Genomic DNA, 24,166 nt, shown 5'->3' with positions numbered 1-24,166 from the left:
TTTCACAGTACTGTTACTACTTTCGATGTGTTTTTGATCAAATAAATACAGCCTTGGTAAGAGACTTCTTTCAAAAGAAATAAAGCAAATGTAATCTTTCCAAACTTTTGACTGGTTGTGTTGTACATGTTGGCCAGGTAAACCTCATGAAGCCTTTAAAAAAAAAAAAACATGTCCGGGTTATTAGATTTAGCATGAAGTAAATAGCAAGATTTCTTTGCATTATGACCTTCCATAATTGAACATTTTCTCACTAATGTGAAAAAGTTGTTGTACTTCCATTTGATAAATTATATTAAATAATTAAATAATAATAATTTCAGACATGATGATTTTAATTCATGTGAATTTGGGAAGACAAATGTTATTCTGAAGAAAATGTCATAATGCATATTATGCGTATTTAATTGTCATAATTATGCAATATGGATTTGTTTTCCTTTCAATTATGGGGCAGAATCATAACTAAATATTTCTTTTTGATATCCCCTCTCCCCGACAGATGCAATCAGAGTTTATAGTGTCAACTTTAGTCTGCTAACAGAATTATGTATTTGAAGTATGCCTCAGAAATGTTGCAAGTATAAAGTTCTGTCATATGTGGTTTGTGTTTAAATCAGCAGGGAGGGGGTGGGCTTTTTGCCAGGCCACGCCTCCTTGGCATATTTTTTCTTGCGAGGCTCGTTGAGTGGCTCGGCCGAATAGGGTCCAGGAGCAGGGGTGGGGTTCAACATGGCGGGAGGCTGCACTGTGGTGGGCGAGAGATCCACCTCCGGCGCGGGGTTGGGGAAGGGCAGAGGCATCCCGCCCATGATGGCAGAAGCCCCTCCTCCCTGACCTCCGCCCCCTTGTCCGCCTGGCTCGTGACTGGTGGGCGGCAGGTCGCCGTAGAGACCAGCACTGAGGGGGAAGTTCTGTAACCGACGTGCTACGCTTTCGTCCAATCCCAGCGTGCTGTGGCTTTCCAGTTTCTTTTTCTGTGGTGCAGAAGAAATAAATCTTTAAAGATTCTGATTTCACTTTTTTTTAACCCTCAATCGGGTCATGGGGTGTATACGACCCCAATCGACTTTTACTTAATAAAAAAAAGGTTCCCTTGGCTTGATTCGGTTGTTCTGAAGGTATTTAAAATAAATGTTTACACTTCTGGTCTTCGGGGTCAATATGACCCCACATTGAAATGAATGGAAAATGTGGAAAAAAAAAACCTAAATATATTTTCTTCATGTGTCAAAAAAATAAATAAATAAATAAAAATCCGGCATAAATCTGAAATTTTTTACACAGAAATGAAGGCCTAGTACTAGAGAATAAATGCAATGTATCATAAAAAACAATAATATTTCATATGCAAGCTAATTTTTTATTAGTTGAGGAATTGTGTGGTATATGGATACAAAAGTCTCCAAAAACACAGCATGGTCTTCGGGGTCTACTGGACCCCAAATGACTTTTGCTTGAATTAAAAAAATGTTCTCTTTCTCCAAATGGTATGAAACTTCCTATGGGTCTCAACACTTTCTAGATGTACAAAAAAAAAAAAATTAAAATGGAATATTATCTGTTTTTATGTAGGCGTGACAAAAATAGTCGTGGTCATTGGACCCCAAAAAATAACATTTAATTTTGTAACAGAACAAAAGTTTTTTTTTGTTTTTTTTTTACAAATATTATTTTACTGTTTATTAATGTTTTTACTCAACATTTGTGCAGTTTTTGGAGGATTTATGATATCTTTTAAATATCTATAAATAAATAAATAAATAAATATTTATCATTGGACTCAAAATAGACAAAATTCATCATCAAAATCAGAAATAACGCAGAACACAGACAGAAATCATGTGGCACACTTCCAAAAATGTAAAAAACTTCCACAATCCAAAATGATCATGCTCACACACGTGCCCACACACACACACACACACACACATATAGAGGAATACAATATACAGGAATACATACAGACTCTAAAAACTGTTCTCTTATCATTTGTAAAATAAAATAAAAGAGATAAAAATATATATATATTCTGTTACAAAATTAAATCTTATTGTCTGGGGTCCAATAGACCCTGAAGACCAAAATTGTGACTTTTTGAAGACCATCCGAGGGTTAATGAATAGATGAGAAGTAAACAAACAAAATGATATATTATTTGTATGATTAAAAATGTATATTTTTTGTACAATTACTCAATGAATTGTTGGGGTCGTATAGACCCAGAAGTGTAAACAGGAAATGAAGACCGATGGTTAACTTCAGCTAGTGTGTAATGTTCCTGTTTGAGCATAAACAACATCTGCAAAGTTAGGACGCTCAAAGGAAAGAGAGATATTTTCTTTTACAGAAAACGCTTTTTAAGAACTACAACAAACGGCTAGTAGGGACTACACGAGAAAGACAAAGGCCTAAAGGCATCCGAGGTCTTTACATTAGGAGTCAGATATGAAGAGTCAGACTATGAGGAAGGCTTTTAGAAGCCATTATAGCCAAGATTGTGAGCCATGCAACAAACAACATTAATTGAATTGAGAGAACGGCTGTTCGCAAATCCATTAAAAACAATGATGACAAGCTAAAACACGAGGGTCAATGATCGTACCTTCATGGGAACGACAGCTGTCTGCACCATGTTTCTGAAGCGTCCTACAGACGGGTCCACATCCTCTGTGCAAAGAGAAGAGCTTTTTAACAAAAGTCCCAACGTGAACAAAGAATGAGAAATATATGAGAGCATATAAAGACTGGAAAGTCATTCCAAAAACAAATTAAAATCATTTAATTTAAACATTAAAGTCGTAATATTTTGAGAATAAAGTCTTCAAAAGAAGTTTAACATGGCATTACCATTTGTCTAAGGATTTTACTAAATATACTGCACCATAATTACAGGCAAAAAACACTTTTCAGACTGGATGTAGCCAGCTTTATTTCTGAGGAAATCATGGGATCCGGCCAAATGATTGGATACAAAATGATTCCCTCAAAATGCCAACCGTTGCTGTCAGCGAGCCGCCGCACATTGAATACTCATACGAGTCAGGCTGCGAATGCAAGTTACATTTTCTTTTGAATAACAATTACATTTATATTTACGATCGATGGGAAGTTGCTTGTGTACCTGGGTTTATGATCTCCTCTTCTTCACTAAAAGACACTCTTGAGCTTCTCCTTTTCCTCTTGGGTCTCTGGATCTCCAGGTTTCCTTCCTCGATGGTGAGTGTAGAAATGCGTTTGTTATGAGCCGTGTTGAATTCAGTCAGGTTCTGGAGGGAAAAAACATTCAGAAAACTAGGAATTAACCACATGAAACTCCAGTGACACTTCTGTATTTCGCATCAAACGTGAAAGATGCGGGATTTCGTGTAAGCATATTTAACATGCATGACAATATCTGATTAAACTGACACGCCGTTTGATCTTCATTTGCATGCAACACATCAGTATAGACATGTTGTACTTTGAATTTACAATCCATACATTAGACCTGCATGATTCTGAAAAAACATCGAGAATAACAATTTTCTTTTTAAATAGAAATCCCAATTCTGAACAGACAACAAAACATTTTATTTAAAATCTATATATAACTCTTTCCCGATATTGATGGAATTTTCCAGCTTTCTGTGTTTTCCCTGTCACATATAGGGGGTGCTATTACACGTCATCAGAAAGAGTACTCATGATCAAAACACGTGCGAGGAAGACGCAGAAACAAGCGATATATGTAATTATATGCATATGAAAAATAACTAGGGCTGTCAAACAATTAATCACATCCAAAATAAAAGTTTGTGTTTACATAATACATGTGGGTGCGCTGTGTGTATAATTATTATATATATATATATATATATATATGAAGAGTTCAGATGCAAAAGCCTCTAAATGCCATTTGAAATTTTCTTCTAAAATGACCATTTTTATCAAGCTTGAATATTTAAGTTCAGTAATTTCACTTAAATGACAATTAATAGGTAATCTTCATTGCCATTTAAGTGAAATTACTGAACTTAAATATACAAGCTTGATAAAAATGATCATTTTATAATAAAATTTCAAATGGCACTTGCATCTGAACTCTTCATATATATATAAATACACACACATGCATGTATATTTAAGAAAAAAATATTATTTATATATAATATAATTTATAAATTATATATAAATCTATATACATGAAAATATTTCTTAAATATATACAAGCATGCATATATAAAATAAAAATAATAAATAATATATTTAAATATTTAATAATAAATAATATATTTTTAAATAATATATTAAATATATGCAAGCATTTACACACAGTGCACCCACATTTATTATGTGAACACAAACTTTTATTTTGGATGCGATTAATCACGTTTAATCGTTTGACAGCCCTAAAAATACTATTTTTTTTAACAAATATGCGCCTGAGTTTTGAATCGCGCCACAGTTCCAGTGAAAACCTGAACACAGACCTAATAACAGTCTGACCACTAAAGAGCATCATTTACCATGAGGTCAGCTGACACACACACACCTCGAGCTCTGTCTCTTCCTCTGGCAGTCCCAGCAATCCCTTCAGCTCCTCGTCCTCCACTCCTTTACTGTCTCCAGCGGTCGAGCTGCTCTGTGTCTGAGGCTTCTCTCTCAGGGTGTAAACTCGCGTGGACGCCCCAAACGACATGGTGGAGTCGATGGGCACCTGCTGAGGTTTGTTGGGCTCAAGGCGAATTCTGCCCAGAAATGTGCCATGGGCTAAAAAGGATCAATCAAGATACAATGAAAACGAAACAATTCTGTTGATAATGTGTTGCATGTGTGTCTTCTGCACTCACTGCTGCCAAGGTCGATGAGAAAGACCCTCTTCAGGTGTCTGTGGTAGACCAGCGCAGCATGGACACGTGAGCATGACTGGTGGTCTATCGTAAAATCACATTGGTCTGGGTTCCTCCCAAACAGATAAAACTTTTTCTCGTCAATAATCAACTTCTGCAGATGACAAGAAGGACGTATAGTCTGGGTTATTAAGACACCAACAATATTCAAATGGGTTTGACACAAAATTATGGGGTCGACCTTCATTTATCTTCAAATAAAAGTTCAGATTGCCAATTTCAAAAATGTATATATAAAATCTGTCATCATTTACTCACCTTCTTGTCATTCCAAACCAGATTTATTTACTTTCTTCTGTGGAACACAAAATAAGATATTTTGAAGCATGTTGGTAACCACACAGTTTTCTCAAAATGTCTTCTTTCATGATTCACAGAAGAAAAGTGAGTTATATACAGTTTTGAAACAACACGAAAGAATAAATGATGACAGAATTTTTATATTTGGAAGAACTAAACTTTTAACCAGAAGTTTAACACCTGACTTTTTTTCAAAAGTGTTTGACGCTTGTTTTCCAAAACGTACTAAATCAGCAGAATACATATGTATAATGTGGAAACAAGCCCACCACGTCAATAATAATAATTTCCATAATACTCAGACTTACCTCGACTAATTTGTCTCCTTTAACCACATCCAGATGGAGTCCAGGTGGAGGTTTTCCTGCCCTGGTGTTAAATTTAGTTTAATAAACAATTAATGGGACAAAATTCATTCATTCTCTAATCTCTTTGAACTTTCATATTAACAGTTTCATTTAACTTACATATGCTCCATTTATTTGGAAGATTGATGTACTGTACATCTTAATATATTATAATATTAAAGTTTGCTTGATGTTATATTAATATAATATTATTATTTATATTATTTAATATAATATTAATGCTTGATGCGACCTATGAACTTATTCAACACTAAACACCGGAACCGCCAATGCATCACTAGATCACATCCCTGAATTTATTTATATATACCATAAATCAGACATAAAAGAGTTCAAATATTTTAATAGTCATTCATGCTGAGTGGTTTGATATGCTGCTGTGTAACTTATTGAGGTACTGTCCGCGCCTATTATCATGAGTTGCATTGTTTTTATTTATGCAGTCAAAATTTACTCATCCGCTCCACAAACAACTGGTTTTAATTGCAATAATCATGTAATTAGTCTTTCATCTCACCATGACGGGCAGTCAAAGGCAGCTGTGTTTGTGCTTGCATTCACCGCCATTTTGCACAGTCGCGGGGAATACTGGGTAATTACAGGATGTCGCTAAGGATTGTGGGATTTGTAGTTCGTTCGATACCTTATGGTGTGTGTTTTCTTTACATGGTGTAATGAAGTTTATTGTAATCATTGACTTAACTGTTTTACTGCAGGGCGACATTGAGTATTTTCGTGTTCTTGTCATTTGGTTGTGCTGAATAAGGCATTAATGTGTTTTATAGGTAAAAATAAACAGACAATATCCTTGTAATATACATGTAGCCTATATAGCATGTGCGCTAAAAAACAACTAGTGATAATTGACCCTAAAGTGTTACCAGAATTTTTCACGTATTATGATTTATATTAAAAAAAAGAAAATTAATATTCTGTTATATTTTCTGCTATCTGTGATATTGTATGCCAAAGACGCTTTAGAACATATAATTTCTATAGTAAATTTCTGTGAGTACTCGCTGGCAAAAAGCTAATGACCGTCCACTTTATAAACGGGTCGTTAATCTTGGCCAACACATAGACTTTCTCGGCCTTTCTCAATAAATAAATACTTCAATAAAACATGATTCAAGTAAAAGTTTTATTAATAAAGCCAACCCCAACAATAAATTACACATTCACTTAGAAGATCCCCTCTCATGAAATTCTTTTTATCTCAAAATACTTTACAAGAACACAAAGTGTCTGTGAAAAAAAAAAAAGAAAGAAAATAAAAGCACTTTTCAAGTCACAGTGCAACACCATCATGTTCCCAGTAGTTGTTCGTAATCAGGTCAGGCTGTCGGAGGCTTGTGAGCAGGGCACTGTGGGAAATAGTTCGTAGTGCTTGTTTGAAACAAGTTTTATTTATTTTTTATTTTATTTTTTTACAAAATTTAAATACAGTTGTGCTCCCAGTTAACACACAAGACGTTCACCCCTTCATATATCAGTATATCAGATCATATAGACACACTGAAACGGCACAGAAAACCAGAAACAGAGAGAAGGGCATGAAATCACTTGTAACACCCAATGATGGACAGCCCAGCCCACAATATAAACTCACCAATCATTTCAATCACATAAAACCATCAGGAAGTTATCTGTGCATTTCAGGCTAAGACGTTCATGTACAGTATGTACAGGAGAGAGAGAAAAAAAACTTAAGTGAAAATTATTGTGGGTCATATTGTATTAGACAAACTCATGTCAGGTTAAAGTAACATCCATGAAACACGTTTGGAGTGATTAATTGTCTTCAAGTCCGTTCACGCCGCAGGATAAAACACACAAAATCAAAGTTCTGATCCAATCGGGCTGTTGCCAAATGTGTCCCATATCACACGTTAATCTTAAATTGACCTGTGTGTGGAAAACAGGCATTATGATTATAACATCATATTCTTTTCTTTTATGAAATTCCACTATGGTCAAAAGTTGGGGTCCATAAGATTTTCTTCCTTTTTATTAAACATTAGTGACAGTAAAGACTTTTAAAATGTTGTTCTGTTAAATATTCTATCCATCAAAAATCCTGAGAGACATTAATAAACATTAATCAACAACTGATTTCATTATCGATAAGAAATGTTTCTTGAGCAGCAAAGCAGCTTACTGTCTCATAGAATAAATTACATATTAATATTAAAACAGAAAAGTTATTTTTAATTGTAATATTTCAAAATATTACTGTTTTCACAGAATTTTTGATCAAATAAGATAATCTTAACGCCCCAAACTTTTGAACCATAAATGAAAGTCGGCTCGGCTGACTTTATGAATGTGCAGAAACACATTTAAAGTCGAGCGTTAGTGAAACATGCTAGCAGTTGCTGTGATTAGGATAGGAGAACTTTGTTAATATACCCATTAAAAAAAAAATCACCTGAATTGCCAGTTGATTAAAAGTCATTTTAAAAGTCACAAAAATGGCTCAGAGAACTGAAATCAGCATTTAAGGGCACACGATTATTTGAGATTTTGTCAAATGAATACATTTTAAAAGGGTTAATTAATTAATTACTCACCCTCATGTCGTTCCAAACTCTTTTGTTAATCTAAACACAAATTAAGATTCGTGTAATGAAATCTGAGAGATTTCGCTCCATCCACTGACCGCTTCAAAAAGTTAAATAGACCGTAAAACTAATCCAAATGAATTGAGTAGTCCAATTTTTCCAAGGAAACACAATCACTGTATATGATGAACAGTTTAAATGTAGGCATTTATTCACGTTATGCCGCACGTTGGTAAAAGCCTGAATTCAATCATCAAATAAATGGATCGTGTCTCTTGGAAATTTGGGTTTAACCACTCAATTTGGATATAGTAGCTATTTGGGTTTAATATCTCTTTGTGAAAGATTTGAGGTATTAAAGTGGCGTAGCTGTCAATGGAGCACAGAACTGGCTAAGCTTTTATTAAAAAAAAATATTGTATTTTTTCCCAGAAGATGAACCATACACAGGTCAATAAAACGATATATGAATAATACAAAAGTGGCTCAGATAATTAAAGGGAAGAAAATTGGGATTTCTGCTGTTCACACTCATCCAAATCAGGTTTGGGACACATGAAAATAGCATAAGAGAACACCACACATTTATTTTGCTCTTTTCCCACAATGTTCCTATCGGGCCACGAGTTTACATTCCAGTGACATTCATCTGCATGTCGGCTTTACAGCTCCTTTAATTCTTGTTTAAAGGGATAGTTCACCCTACGTGTACAAGTTGTTCTTCTGTTGAACACAAACCAAGATATTATGAAGAGCGTTGCTAACCAGACAGTTGACGGCACCCATTGACTTCCATAGTATTATTTGCCTACAATGGAAGTCAATAAGTGTCTGGTTACCAAAATTGTTTAAAATATCTTCTTTTGCGTTCAACAGAATAAAAAAAAAAAAAAAAACTCATTCAGGTTTGGAACAACTTTTCATTTTTGGGTGAACAATCCCTTTAAGTTGACAACACATCGCTTTCATTGGACAAGTTGATCACTCTTATTGATACTGACAAACAGCAACATGATAAAGATTCAATTCAACATGACAAAGATTCGTTTCAAACCAACACAACTAGGCCTAGGTGCTCATCAGGCTCATCGCTCTGTCCTTCGAGAGATCTCCAGGAATCACACGGCCGAATCAAGTGCTCATAAGGGCAATAGGATTTACAAATAAGGCATAAATTATGCTAATCTACAAGAAAAAGGAATATTAAACAATATTTGGGTGATTAAGAAGTAGCGGCTCTGTGAAAATAATCCCTTTATCCTTTATTCTTGTGATAATGTGGATTATAGCGTAACACCACAGTTGGAAGAGAAGCTTCCACAAAAGGAAAAAGAAAACACTTTGAGAGGGATGATGTAGCTGGTTCTGTCATTTACATCACGGCCGCTTTTGACAAGGACAAAATATGGATCTACACTTGGTCACTGAGGAAAAACATGTGTTGTGTTTAAAGGGACAGAGGACATGTGTGAATTGCCAGTAAAATTGTACAAAATGTTGACCTGAATGGCAGTTTCTGTCCCAGAGAATGCCGTCTTAGCGTAATACCTCGGAAACGTAACAGGCTTAGCGTTAGTCTGTCATGAGCGTAGCGGAGGGGATTACCGGTAAGATTCGGCACTCTGGGAATCCAGGCAGAAATGACACAGTAAAGTGGAGATCAAATTCAGCCCGCTGGTATCATGCGTCAAAGATGTGAGATCCCCGACTCACAGAGGCTTATGGTTGTGTGTGTGTGTGTGTGTGTTGGCATCAACGTTTTTATCCGTTCACACTCCCTGTACGCATTTCCCTGAAGGTGAGAGAGGAATTGCATGCGTTGTTGTAATGCGTAACTCTCTCGTGCGAATACATGAGGTTCTCTGTTTTTTTTTAATCGAGACTGTTGATCAAGGATCTCTACTTAAAGGGATAGTTCACTTTGAAATTAATTTTTGATATGTTTTATCTTACCTTAAGGGCATCCAAGATGTAGATGGAGTATTTGACATTTTTCAGTCAAACCGTTGTTGTCTATCAGTCATACACTGGAGGCTAAGGGGGTCCACCAAAGAGCAGCACAGAGAAGTCCAAATTAAACATGATTTAATGACTCGTGAATGTAAGTACACACTGATGGCCTAAGACACGAAACGAGCGGTTTGTGTGAGAAAAACAACAGTATTTATATCGTTTTACCTCTTGTAATCACAGCCATGACAAAATGATCTGACGGCACGGGCGCTTCGGTCTGGAAGTGATGGCTTGCGCGCCGACGTCATTCTTTGTTTATACAGAGATTTGGGAAGTTTTGCCTTTCACTAAACATATTTAGATATACGGGAAACCGCAATGGAAGACGATTTCGGTATATCTAAATACGTTTAGTAAAAGGTAAAACTTCCGAAATCTCCGTGTAAATATTGAGTGACGTCACACGCAAGCGATCACTTCCGGCGTAACATTGAACTGATTCAGTTAGGTTTAGTTGGACATTGAACAACTGATTCAGATCACTATGATTACACGAGGTAAAAACGATAAAAATACTGTTGGTTTTCTCACACAAACCGCTCGTTTCGTGTCTTAGGCCATCAGTGTGTACTTACATTTACGAGTCATTAAATCATGTTTAATTTGGACTTCTCTGTGCTGCTCTTTGGTGGATAGACAACAACGGTTTGACTGAAAAATGTCAACATTGAAAATACTCCATCTACATCTTGGATGCCCTTGAGGTAAGATAAAACATATCAAAAATTTATTTCAAAGTGAACTATCCCTTTAAGCGAATCCTCAGATCTAGAGTAATTATATCCATTCTGACTGAAAGAGCAGGTGGTATTTCCACAAATAGGGTACAAATGGTGTTACTTTAAAGAAATTGGAAATCATTTAATGTAGGATTAGAATCAAAAACATCCTCTTAAGTTTGACTTGGTGTGGTGACGTAAATCTCATTCTATTTTTACACAAATTTTAGCGTATTCGTCAAGGTCAACCATTCGGCCCTGTTATTGAACACAATAAACTAGACAACTAGAACCTGCTGGTGAAACTTTTTTTTTGCTGGTGTATTTTTATTCATTTATTATAATGCATTCAATTAAGTTTATTTAATGATTATCACTCAAATTCAAACTCTCAGAGACTGCAAAAATAAATAATAAAACCTCCAAAAAGCTGATTTAATGTTTTTCACTGACCATTATTCTTTCCCATTAATAACCGTGTGTGGAAAGTGCCAGCGTTCCCCTTTTTAAATCTGATCCACAGTCCAGGGATCCTCAATTCAAGAAATTGTGTCGAACCACTTCACATCTGCTCTTCTGAAATAGATCCTTCACACATAGAGTACAGAGCTTTCTTAAATCGTTTAGTTTCCACTCTGTATATATTCATATCAACTCGATGTTCGTTGTTTTTGTTTTTCATTAAAACTGATTATTCAAATTTCCAGCAGGATGATTAATAATACTACAGAATAATTTGTCTTTTGATAGACTACTTTTGAAACTATTGCCTTTTAAGTTTTTTGTTTTTTTGTTTTTTGTAGAAAAGATACAAATACAACTCCCTGAAGTCCCTTTGTTTGCGAATTACAGAAAAAAAACACTGCTAAATTGACTTTAAAAAAAATCAAGATGGCCGTTAAAGAAGCCGTTATTTGCTGCATGTTTTCCGCTTTGCATTACGAGTTGAATTAGCACCAGTAGTAATGAGTATTTTTGCTGTGCTATATTAAATCTACAATAGGGCTGGACGATAACTGAATGTTCACTATTTTGGTGTTGGTGACAAAATAAGCAAACGTAATTTTAATGCAACTACGATTCCTTAAAGTGATACTCCACTTTTTTTTATGGAAATAAGCTCATTTTACCACTCCCCCAGAATTAAAGTGTTGAGTTTTACCGTATAATTTTTTCCTACTATGAAAGTCAATGGGACCAGAAACTGTTTGGTTAATGACATTCTTCTAAATATCAGAAAATCGGCTGAATGGATTTAAAAAAAAACGGTAAAACTCAACTTTTTAACTCTGGGAGAGTGGTAAAAATGAGCCTATTTCCATAAAAAGTGGAGTATCCCTTTATGACCAAGTCAGTAAACCACTTCCAAAGAAAATACAAACCAAAAAACCATCAAAAGGAAGATACTGAATATTTCATCAAGCCAAAATATTTAACTAATTTATATCGCCCAGCCATAATCTGGTGTTTTAGTCCTGGGAATGTTCAGGGAATTCTGTGTTTATCTATGATGTTTTTCCATTAATGAAACCCATCAAGACTAAGTCCCAATGTGCTTGTGAACATGAGTCAGTAATAAGTATTGAACATTGTAAAGGCTGTTTTTCCATCAATGAATGTTGTACTGGAGGCCCAGCAGTGCAATCGCCCCCTAAAGACTCAATCCTGTCCCAAACGGCACTCTCACCCTGCCCGATATTTCTGTGCAGCATGGATAATGTCAGGTAATCGTCTACAACATTGTGAGCTAACCAAAATCTGGGACCAACAATCTGAATTGACAACTGGGAAACCCTAGAGTACACTTCAGAGCGTAGACCACAACACCCAGCGTGCCATTTGGGACAGGGCCAAACAACATGTGTTTACGTTCACCAAGCTCAGAGCGTGTTTACCCCACGTCCGAGACGCTTTCCTTTCACGTATCCCAATCGAGCTCCCTGCATGCGATCCGAACCAGCCTGAGCTCCAGTTCAACCGCGTCGGGTCGCTCCTGCGGATTGGCCGACAGCATCTCCCGAATCAGCTGCTTCATGCCAGCGTTCATGCTTTTCTTCCGGGCCGGGATCAAGAGCTCCATCTTGGGGTTCTCCAGCAGAGCCTCCCCGAGGGGAACGATGTCCTCCCCCTGCTGGACGTAGCTCCCTAAAAGCTCCTTCTGAGTCTCTACATCCACAAACGTTATCCGCTCCACCATGGCCCATATGATCACTCCCAAAGCAAAAATGTCAGCCTTCGCGGTGTAGTGGCCCTCCCAGACCTCAGGGGCCATGTAGAAGTCCGTTCCACAAGCGGTGGACAAGAAACACTTGTTGACGCTGGCCGGTTCTTCGGGGTTCAGGCCCGAACAGGAGCAGACCTTGCTGAGGCCAAAGTCGGCCACCTTCAGGGTGGGTTCGGGGGATCCGGCCGGCGTGCGGCCCTGCGAGATGAGGATGTTGTCCGGTTTGAGGTCTCGGTGGATGATCTGGTTGCGATGCAGGAAGGCCAGAGCGCTGCCCAGTTGCAGCATGAAGCTGGTGTTGGTCTTGCGGCTGGGTTTGCGGGACAGTAGATAGGCGTTCATGTCTCCACCGTCGCAGAAGTCCATGACGAACCACAGGTAGTAGGCGCATCGGGGGTCGAACGTGATCTCACCTTTCAAGGAGGTCTCCACCAACTGAATGAAAAGAAAAACAAAAGTTGTGTGAAACAGGACTCTTCAACTCTATTCTGCAGATTTTAGGATCCCAGTTTATCCCACCTGTCTGTAAACTAGAAGCGGATGAGCTTGTTAAAGGGTTAGTTCAGCCAAAAATGAAAATTCTGTCAGTATTTACTCACCCTCATGTTGTTCCAACCCCATAAGACCTTCGTTCATCTTCGAAACACAAATTAAGATATTTAAGATATTAAGATCGCTCCTGCATACTAGTCCATAGGCTTCTTGAGGGAATGACACTCGAAAAGTCATTAAAGACATCGTTAAAATAGTCCAAGTGACTCAATCTTAACTTTATCAAACGACGAGAACACTTTTGTGCGCAAAAAACAACAAAAATAACGACTTTATTTCAACTATTGGTTTATTTCTCCCTCTGCGCGAGTCAGGTTACTAGTTTAATAGCGTAAGCTTCTGTTATTGTACGTCACACGCATCACACACATGACCAGCGTCGGCCAATAGTGAGCCTACGTGTGACGTAGCTTTACGCAATCACACTACGTTAACTGACTACAGGCCCATGGAGAAGGAAGTGAATAGTTGAAATAAAGTCGCTATTTTTGTTGTTTTTGCGCACAAAAGTGTTCTCGTCGTTTGATTTAAAAATTGAGCCACTGTAGTCATTTGGACTATTTTAACGATGTCTTTAATGACTTTTCGATGCCAGCAAGAGTCATTCCCTCAAGAAGCCTATGGAGAGATCTTAATATCTTAAATATCTTAATTTGTGTTGCGAAGATGAACGAAGGTCTTACGGGGTTGGAACAACATGAGGGTGAGTAAATACTGACAGAATTTTCATTTTTGGTTGAACTAACCCTTTAAGGTTAGAACTCTTTGGAGTTGAAGGGTGTAAAGGTTTACTTTGTGTATATATTTGCAATCCAATGGCACTTGTGGTTGAATTTTTAACGGCCAGTTCTACTAAATGACAATGAAGTAGTGTGGTTGATGGTCAATAATAATAATAATAGTACAGAATAGTTAATCAATTCACAAAATAAATATATTCTGGACAAATGTTGGCAAAATAGTTTTGATTTATTTAAAAAAAAAATACTTCCCTTGATCTGAGTGGTGCAAGACTTGGCTACTTTTCCTAAGTTTGCCTCCTGAACACACTCAATTTTATTTTGACTCAATTCTACAATGTTAAGTGGGTGAAAAACAAACTCCTTAATCTTGTATTTGGGTAAAAAAAAATGGGCACTCATAGAAATGAATGGGAAAAACTGTCATTTAGAGCATTCTAAAATAAGCCAAAATAAGACACCAGGTGACGGCGAAGTCACTTCATCTTTAGGGTTTAGCTCTAAGAACTTATTGGAATGATATTTTAATGTAGTTAAAACAATTAAAAAAAATAAAACATAAAAATAAGCATAATTTACATAGAAAATATGGCACTTTTTGAAGTAAATAAATTCAAAACTATCCCAAATTAAAAAAAAAAAAAAACGCCATAAATGGATAGACAAAACTTTATGGAAGACAGTGAAATAACATTTATAATAAATAAAAATTAGGATCACACCTGTTATTGTCACCAAGGGAAAATCATAAGTTCAATTGCTTAGAAAAGTAATAGCACACCTCTCAACAATTAGCCGCATGATTTGAGGAATCATTCATGTCTTTAAAAGAAAAGTTGTGGAATAAGGTTTTTTTTTCTTGCAAGTTAACAAAACATATTAATTTATACAAAAATAAGAGATCAGTGAATTGCGTATACATACAAAAGAGAGAAAGACGTAGATGGAGTACATACAAGGTAGGCAGAACAAAAGTAAGCAAAAGAAAAGAAAAAAGGAAAAGAAAAACATGTATGCAAGTATATTGGTATGTTTTAAGCAATGGGATATATTGCAATATTGAGATATTCCTGGTAGTTGTGATAGAATTGTAGTAGAAGTAGAGGCAGTATTCATATTAATAATAATAACTATAACATAGATAAGAACAGTAGAATTTTTGTTTTGATAAGAGTTTTAGTTTTTCTTAATTAAACTTCCAGCCATTTCATCACGTTCTAGTATTGCCTGCTTGCCGAGGACACTCACGGCAAAGTTTAGTAGGATAAAACTAAACATGTTACGGGATAGAAGCCAAACTTCATGGATGAAATCTTAAGCTAAATAACAACTCGCTTTCCAACAGTGAATATAAATCCCATCCATCCACATCAACATCCATCAAAACACAAACACTTCAACAGAGACAAAAGCTCTGATCCAAAACTTAATGAGCTGCTATTGAGTTTGATGCTAGCATGTTGTTATGCTAATGACGTGTCCCATCCAAATTTAGATGTAGAATATATTCCTTCCAACTCGAATCATGTTGGTGTTGAAGTTGATGTATGAAAAAAAAAAAATTCTTTTATTAATGTTTGACAGCCTCCTGTCAAGTAGTGGAGGACAATTTATGCTATGCAATGCTAGCGTTTATCACACAAGTGTATAATTATCAACAGAGAGAATCATTAAATTTACTGCGCTTTGTCTTTGCCAACAGTTACAAAAGAGGTCATTTTAGAACGTGGAAATAATTAATTTAACTAAAAGTACATGTTTATTAGTGTCCTGTCCATGCACATCATTTTCAATCCAACATTATCGCATCTTTGTAAAAAAAAAAATATTGTAGATTTTTCGGAGGAAGATAAAAACTGCAAGTGAATGGGATGTAGGATAAGCACAAAAACAGCACATTAATCATATTTAAATTCGATAACATTCCTTTGCAGTACTGAAGTTAAAAGTGAAAGTTTATTCATAACTTATCTGCATAGATAATGCATCATCTTGCACAAAAACGAGAAATATATGCTGTATTAGATATTTAACAAGAGTGACATCACAGTAGTTTCATAATGACTGGATGATCAATTACACAACCAGCAACACAAGGCAGCTGTTTTCTTCATCTTGCAGGACATTGCAAAACAGTGCACCAACCGATGAACCCGTCTGCAACAAGGAACCAATCAGAGAACATCTTCAATCTGAAGAACAAAAACAGCAGCTCTGTCCATGCAAGTCATGTGATCGTAAATTCAACCACATCCTTCCCCTGATAAACTCCACATTGGATTTGTGTTTTAACTTTAGCTCTGTTTTACAGAAGCACAACACTAAATTCAGTTAACATTAAGCAGAATCATTAATCAAACTGCAGACTTACTGAAGATTCACTAATGTTTAAGTCTAAACAAATGCACTGAAATATTCATTTATCGGCCAACGGCAATTATAACAGCCGATACCGATAGTTTGGAAAATGTCTAATATCGGCCGATAATATCGATAATCGAAGTACTTTTTGTGGATTTCTGTGTCTATCTGAACCACGTTTCCCCATCGTCAGAAGATGTGCAAACAGAGGTCAGCAGACAAACGGCTCTCTGCAGGCTCACAATTATAGCAGCAAGAGTGCTAATCAACCACATCTCAAAGGCTAGCAATAACAACCTCTTACTGAGCTGCACTCTGGCTTATTTCCACCCAGACACAACATCCTCACGTCTTTATGCAACTTGACCCAACACAAAATGGCATACGATACTATAATCATCCACTTGTGTTATAGAGTGCTGTCTCCTTTGTAGAGTAGTCCAAGTAGTTTGCATTCCTGCTCCTTTTGCATATTATTCATCATCAAAATAATCCTCTGGGAGGTAGTTTTGTGGCCTTTTTTTTTTTTTGCAGGATGGAGACAACTTTTTTTTACCAGCTTTTAGCATGCTGTACTACCAGAACAGTAAGATCTGTACAGCATTGTTAGTGAAGACTATGAAATGCTATTTATTTGTTGAATGTGTCAATTGCTCCGCTTACGGTCCATATCTTAAGAAACATGTCTGGCCAGTGTCTATCACAAACACTAAATTATACAGGGGATATGCTCCTTCAAGTGAACTTCCTGCTTACAGGAGTAGTAATTACGTGCGATTTTCAGAATAAAATAGATGCAAGGGGCAACTTCATGTTTCGTTTTCTCATTTTCAATTACTGACAAACAGGAATTTTAGCACTAAAATAACATAGTGAAGAGCAAATGATGCGTATTAAAGTTATTAATTGATGCTTTATGCATTTGTATAATAATGGAAAAAAGAATGACGGGTAATGTATTAGTCACACCAAAAAAAGTATAGTACAAGTACAATAAATCAATGATAAATGAGGCAAGCATTAATTATAGCCACGCTTCATAAATAGTAGGGATTAATCGCATCCAAAATAAAAGTTTGTGTTTACATAATATATGTGTGTGTAGTGTGTATAATTAATTTGTATATATAAATACCCACACATGCATGTATATATTTAAGAAATATGTGCAATGTATATATTTATATATATAATTATTCACAATTAATATTATATAGAAATATTTGATATATTAATAACACATTTTTATTTAAGAAATATGTGCATGTATATATTTTATATATATTTATTCACAATTAATATTATATAGAAATATTTGATAAGAAATATGTGCATGTATATATTTTATTTATATTTATTCACAATTAATAATATATATAAATATTTGATATATTATTAACACATTTTTCTTAAATATATACATGCATGTGTGGGTATTTATATATAGAAATTACTTATACACACACACTACAAACACATATATTATGTAAACAAACTTTTATTTTGGATGCGATTAATCGCGATTAATTGTTGCCCATCCCTAATAAATAGCATAGAAAATTGGCCTGCATGGCATCGCAATAAAATCAATATTGCAATTTAATTTAAACTGATTAGCAAAAAAGGCTGTGATTCATTTAAACAAATACAGGCATACAGACAACATTGTAAAAACGATCCCCGTTGGGCCAGTAGTTGGCGATGTCACTTCGTAAAGAAAAACTTATGTGCCTATAGACTTAACATGTGATATGCATGCACATGACATCATGCACTAATTCACAGAGATAATGATATAGTTTTCAAAAAAACTTGCACTTTGAAATCAGTTTTCAAAAGTTTACGTCTACAGTCCTCCAAAACGCCACTGTCATGTAAACAAAGTTTTCCGTTTTCAGTTGAAAATGGTGTTGTGAAATCACAAATGCAGACATTGTATTATGTTTACATAGTGTTCTAACACCGCCGTCATATGACGGTTTTAATAAACCAAAAACTACAATCAGCTCAGCTGAATTAGTCACTTCCTGTTTCCTGAGAGGATACTGTGGGCACTGAGCAGCAATACACAGATAATAAATGATTTACGTCTAATCAAAATTTCAGTAATCGTTCCCATTTATTGAGTACCATCAATGCCGGGTATGATGAATAGTTAGTACTAAATATATAAATGAACTGGTTTGCATTATCAAGTTTTTCAATTTTACTCTAGCAAACAATATGAACCTAAAATTGATTTGCAGGTCGGAAACACACCTCCAGATAGAGCGAGGAGCTGGAGCCGTGACTCATTCTCTGGGCGAGGCCGTCTCTCTGGAGAACGCATTCCTCCAGGTGGATGACGTTGGGATGCTGGCTCTGGATGCTGCTCAGGGCCCAGAATTCCCTCAAGGCCAGCTCTACGTTCTCCGGGGAGTGACAGCGAATCTTCTTCACAGCCACACGAGCGCCGGTCTGCCGTACAGCTGCCTCGTATACCACACCGTAACTGCCCCTGCCCACCTCCTGGATCAGCTCGTACTTGGCTTGACTGCTCACCATCCTCCTCTTCCTCACCTGTGTTGTGTGGAAGAAAGCCACAACATACAATATACCATGAATGGAGACGCTAAAGCCGCTAATAATGACAAACCTAACTTTTTGTAAGATATTAAGACTCAGATGCCAGCTTCTTGCTGTTAATTGGGTGGTGTTTGGCCAGAAGCTACATAATGAAATATTCGTCAATAGTCTGGCTCTTTAAGATAATACAACAGTTGGCTTTATCTCACGCTGAAAGAACCAAAACTTATTTGCCACATGACAGTTTCTCTAGATTATGAAGACAGAAAAACTGTTTATTGCCAGGAAATGGTAACAAGGTAAATAAATCAACATAGTATTATAAGTTTAAAATGTTTGGAGAGACTTGCCATTTCGTTCTCAAATAAAACAAAATACAGATATGTGTATCAATGTGTAAGTGCAATTTTCTTTTCTGTGTTGTTGACATTTACTAAAATTCGACAGTGGAGCGGGAGATAAAGGGTTAGTTCACCCAAAAATGAAGATTCAGTCAATCTACTCACCCTCATTTTGTTCCAACCCTGTACTGTAAGCCTGTACACATTGATGGCCTAAGACACGAAACAAGCAGTTTGTGTGATAAAACGAACAGTATTTATATCGTTTTTTACCTCGTGTAATCCAAGTGATCTGAATCAGTTGTTCAATGTCCAACTGAACCGAACTGAATCAGTTCAATGTTACGCCGGAAGTGATCGCTTGCGTGACCTCACTCAATATTTACACGGAGATTTCGGAAGTTTTACCTTTTACTAAACATATTTAGATATACCGAAATCGTCTTCCATTGCGGTTTCCCGTATTTCTAAATATGTTTAGTGACAGGTAGAACTTCTGTATAAACAAAGAGTGACGTAGGCGCGCAAGCGATAACTTCCAGCACATGCGCAGACCGAAGCGCCCGTGCCGTCAGATCATTTTGTCATGGCTTTGATCACAAGAGGTAAAAACGATATAAATACTGTTGGTTTTCTCACACAAACCGCTCGTTTCGTGTCTTAGGCCATCAATGTGTAACGTTACTTACATTTACGAGTCATTAAATCATGTTTAATTTGGACTTCTCTTTGGTGGACCCCCAGTGTATGACTGATAGACAACAACGGGTTGAAAAATGTCAACATTAAAAATACTGTGGAAACAAAGACACCTACAACTTGGATGCCCTTGAGGTAAGATAAAACATATCAAAAATTAATTTCACAGTGAACTATCCTAAAACTCTATAAAGCTGGGGTTGTTTTTTTGTTAGTTAAAAATACATACAAGTTCCACAAATTAAGCCATCGCTCATAACACGTTTTATCTTTAGCATGTCAGTTTCTCTAAATCGAATTCACGAACAGTATCGAAGTGACCAGAAACATTTAAAAAACACGCCATTAGTGTGTGGTAAACAGACTCGACAGCGCTGCCAACACGTGTGCGCGCGTGTGTGTGCGGAAGCAGTTTGACATGAGGAAACAGCGATCAAAGGGCAAAGCCAACGCACTCCCTGTTTCACGATTTGACCGAGGACAGTGAAGCACATGAGCAGAAATCTTGAGAATACAATCGTTTGTTGTGTTTGTAATGCAGTCATGTGCTTAACAGGCCTGTCGGTTTTGTCTGTTTCGGCCACAGCGCCGCTGTTTTTTCCTCTCCAGCTGGATCTCGCGGTCTAGCGTGTTATTACACACCGCAGCTGCCCGTCACACGAGACAACATATGCACGGTGCTAATATGATGCTGTGACAGTAACAGCAAAGGTGTATTTCAATGCAAAACCCTTCCAATAGCAGCACATGCACCTGCGTAGCAGCCCAACACACATGCTCAGACAAAGAGTCCTACTACACATACACACACACGAACACAAGAAACATTTACCTGTGCACGACCTTATTCCCAATGTAACTGATTTTCCTCAGCTCTGCTTTTCCTGGCAGCCATTATAAGCGCTTGACCGCCGCACACACTCCTCGACTCTCTCTCCCTTTCTCTTTTTTGTGTATGTCCGTGAGCGCGTGCCCGTGAGCGCACTCGCGCTCAATGTAGCGCCCGCGTCGAAGATTTCTCATGCGCGCACCCAATTGCCTGTCTTATAAATTTGGGCAGTGTAGCGAAAGGGAGAAACACCGCCCTCTCTCTCTCTCTCTCTAAAATATAATGTTCAGAATGTTTCGATGATGGTCTAAAACTATCTAATAAAAACAAGGGGGATAACACGAGACAACTTTTACAGACAGCAACATATGGATCATTAAAAAAAAAATGACTATTGGCACACATAGGCTAAATATTATCTAAAACTCCTTTAAAGACAGAAAAATGAAATGTGATATGATTTTGTCCCCCTTCAAAACATGTGACACAATAGCGCCCCATAGAAAGCTGAGTAAAAATTAATATTGTAAACTTTTAAGTTCAAGAACAAATCTCCAACACTCTCAGAAAAAAATGTACAAAAGCTGTCACTGGGGCTGTACCTTTTCAAAAGGTACACTTTTGTACCTTAAGAGTTCATATTGGTACCTTAATGGTATATTAGCACCTAAAATGTACAAATCAACACTTAAAATGTACATATTAGTACCTGAAATGTACATATTAGCACCGGAAATGTATATTAGCACCTAAAATGTACATATTAGCACCTAGAATGTACAAATCAACACTTAAAATGTACATATTAGTACCTGAAATGTACACATTAGCACCTGAAATGTACATATTAGCACCTAAAATGAACATATCAACACTTAAAATGTACATATTAGCACCTAAAATGAACATATTAACACTTAAAATGTACATATTAGTACCTGAAATGTACATATTAGCACCGGGGAATGTACATAACACTTAAAATGTACATGTTAGTAGCTGAAATGAACATTCAACATTTAAAATGTACATATTAGCACCTAAAATGAACATATCAACACTTAAAATTTACATATTAGTACCTGAAATGTACATATCAACACTTAAAATGTACATATTAGTACCTAAAATGAACATATCAACACTTAAAAATGTACATATTAGTACCTGAAATGTACATATTAGCACCGGAAATGTACATATTAGCACATAAAATGTACATATTAGCACCTAGAATGTACATATTAACACCAAAAATTTACATATTAGCACATAAAATGTACATATTAGTACCTAAAATGGACAAAAGTGTACCTTTTGAAAAGGTACAGCCCCAGTGACAGCTTTCGTACCTTTTTTCTGAGAGTGAAGAAGAATAAACATCTGCTCTGTAAACATTGTATTTCAACGCATTCTCATATACTGACGCTTTTGCCAAAGCGTAAACATCCAATGCACATGGCACCCTTTAGCGTAGGTTTAGGTCTGGGGTAGGGTTACGGTTAGACCACTAGGAGGCGCCTTCTGGCCCATATATATCTGCATCTCATTTGACGCTAATTCTAAAGGGTGCCATGTGCGTTTGGCAAAATATAACGGGTTTCTTATTTTGACAATTTTGTCTTTGTCAGCTCAAAAAGTTTAAAAGGGACAGTTTAAATAAAATTCTAGAATGGATAGATGGCATATTGTGCCTAAATTACCAAAATGATGTTATGATAAAAAAAATATATAGGACAAATAAAGGTTTTATTATGGATGGGGAGGGGCTTATATTTTAAAATCCAACACCATCAAACCGCTTGTGAAAGTAACAAAATACCAGCATAACCTTAAAAAGATATTTATTCACTAGAAAGCAGTTGTCAACACTGAAAACACATTTTTTTGGGCACAACATTCTTTGCATGCTTAGATAAATTGAAAATAAAATAGTTCTCTCTGAAACCAATTAACATGGATATCTCTCCATAAACCGAGCTCCACGCTATTCGTTTGCCATATTCAATGTGGCTACATTCTTTGGTCACTGGAACAAAAACATATTAGTCTTTATCAAAAGCACGGCAAACACACAGTCTTAACCACAGTCTACCACCTGCAACGAGAACTAGACATGTATAGGGCTTCGTATCTGTGCAGGATTGAACCCTGAGCATCAGTAATAATTATAATCATGATAACAATCAAAAAATCAAGGTCACCAACATTGATTATCCTCTTCATTAGAAACAAACAAGAAATAATTAACACACATTCCTGAGTTGACAATCTAAAAAAAAGATTTTACTTGAGCAATATTAGTTGTTCTCTTGTGAATTGGTCTGAACCAAACATTCAAACACTTTTGACTGAAACTCACATCTCCAAAATTAAATACATTAGAAAAATAAAACTAAAGAGCACACACGCAAACACACACACACACTTAAATAGACAATGTTCCAGTAACAATGTCCATTTAATACATTTCAACACACCCTGAGGTAGATTTGTATAGATTTGAAACAAGTTACGTCTTGTTCTCACTTTAAATAAAGGTTAAAAAAACAATACAATAAAAATATTGAAATGATAATGTAATATACAATAAATGGCATGAACTAAGATTCAATCAGAAAGAAACCTTCACAACCCATTGCCTAGAACACGTCGTTATAGGCAAGACACATCCACCCAATCCTAAACTACTCTAACACCTACTTCATGCAATTAAATACAGAAACCGAAAGAGACGAGACGTGCTTGTGACATCACACCATGAGTTCAATGCATGCCCTGATTATTTTAAATGACCATTCCCATTGCATCTGGTTTAAAATAGTAGATTTTTCCTAAGCCGGTTTATTTGACTTGAAACTTTGCTGCAATAAGCATTATTAATTAAATGGTAGTATGTGTTTAGTTGTTGTTGTTTTCCACTGAGTTTCTGAAAGTTTGAAGATTATTTTAAAATATAGGCTAAAAGGCTAAAATTCATTATGCTTTCATTCCTCAAACAG

General features: G+C 36.3%; 2 protein-coding genes across 2 annotated transcripts; both read right to left on the bottom strand.

Annotated features, from left to right (window-relative positions):
* ppp1r8a (protein phosphatase 1, regulatory subunit 8a) lies at window positions 1-6,179 on the bottom strand. The gene is made up of 7 exons (XM_039651381.2): window positions 6,078-6,179; window positions 5,501-5,561; window positions 4,833-4,986; window positions 4,535-4,752; window positions 3,125-3,269; window positions 2,606-2,670; window positions 1-977 (listed from the first exon to the last, which is right to left on the bottom strand). Exons 1-7 carry the CDS (start codon window positions 6,125-6,127, stop codon window positions 612-614), a joined length of 1,059 nt encoding a protein of 352 aa, XP_039507315.1. The 5' UTR covers window positions 6,128-6,179; the 3' UTR covers window positions 1-611.
* A 503-nt stretch (window positions 6,180-6,682) lies between these two features.
* pdik1l (PDLIM1 interacting kinase 1 like) lies at window positions 6,683-21,352 on the bottom strand. Its single transcript, XM_039652027.2, has 3 exons — window positions 21,168-21,352; window positions 18,990-19,289; window positions 6,683-13,512 (listed from the first exon to the last, which is right to left on the bottom strand). The coding sequence occupies exons 2-3, from the start codon at window positions 19,272-19,274 to the stop codon at window positions 12,772-12,774; spliced, it is 1,026 nt and encodes a 341-aa protein (XP_039507961.1). The 5' UTR covers window positions 19,275-19,289; window positions 21,168-21,352; the 3' UTR covers window positions 6,683-12,771.
* Between the last annotated feature and the right edge of the window lie 2,814 nt (window positions 21,353-24,166).

This window comes from Pimephales promelas, chromosome 18 (assembly GCF_988280905.1).
Source record: "Pimephales promelas chromosome 18, fPimPro1.hap1.1, whole genome shotgun sequence".
NCBI classification, from domain to species: Eukaryota; Metazoa; Chordata; class Actinopteri; order Cypriniformes; family Leuciscidae; genus Pimephales; species Pimephales promelas.
Note: the sequence above shows the minus strand (reverse complement) of the source record. Positions and strands in the feature narration are given on the sequence as shown.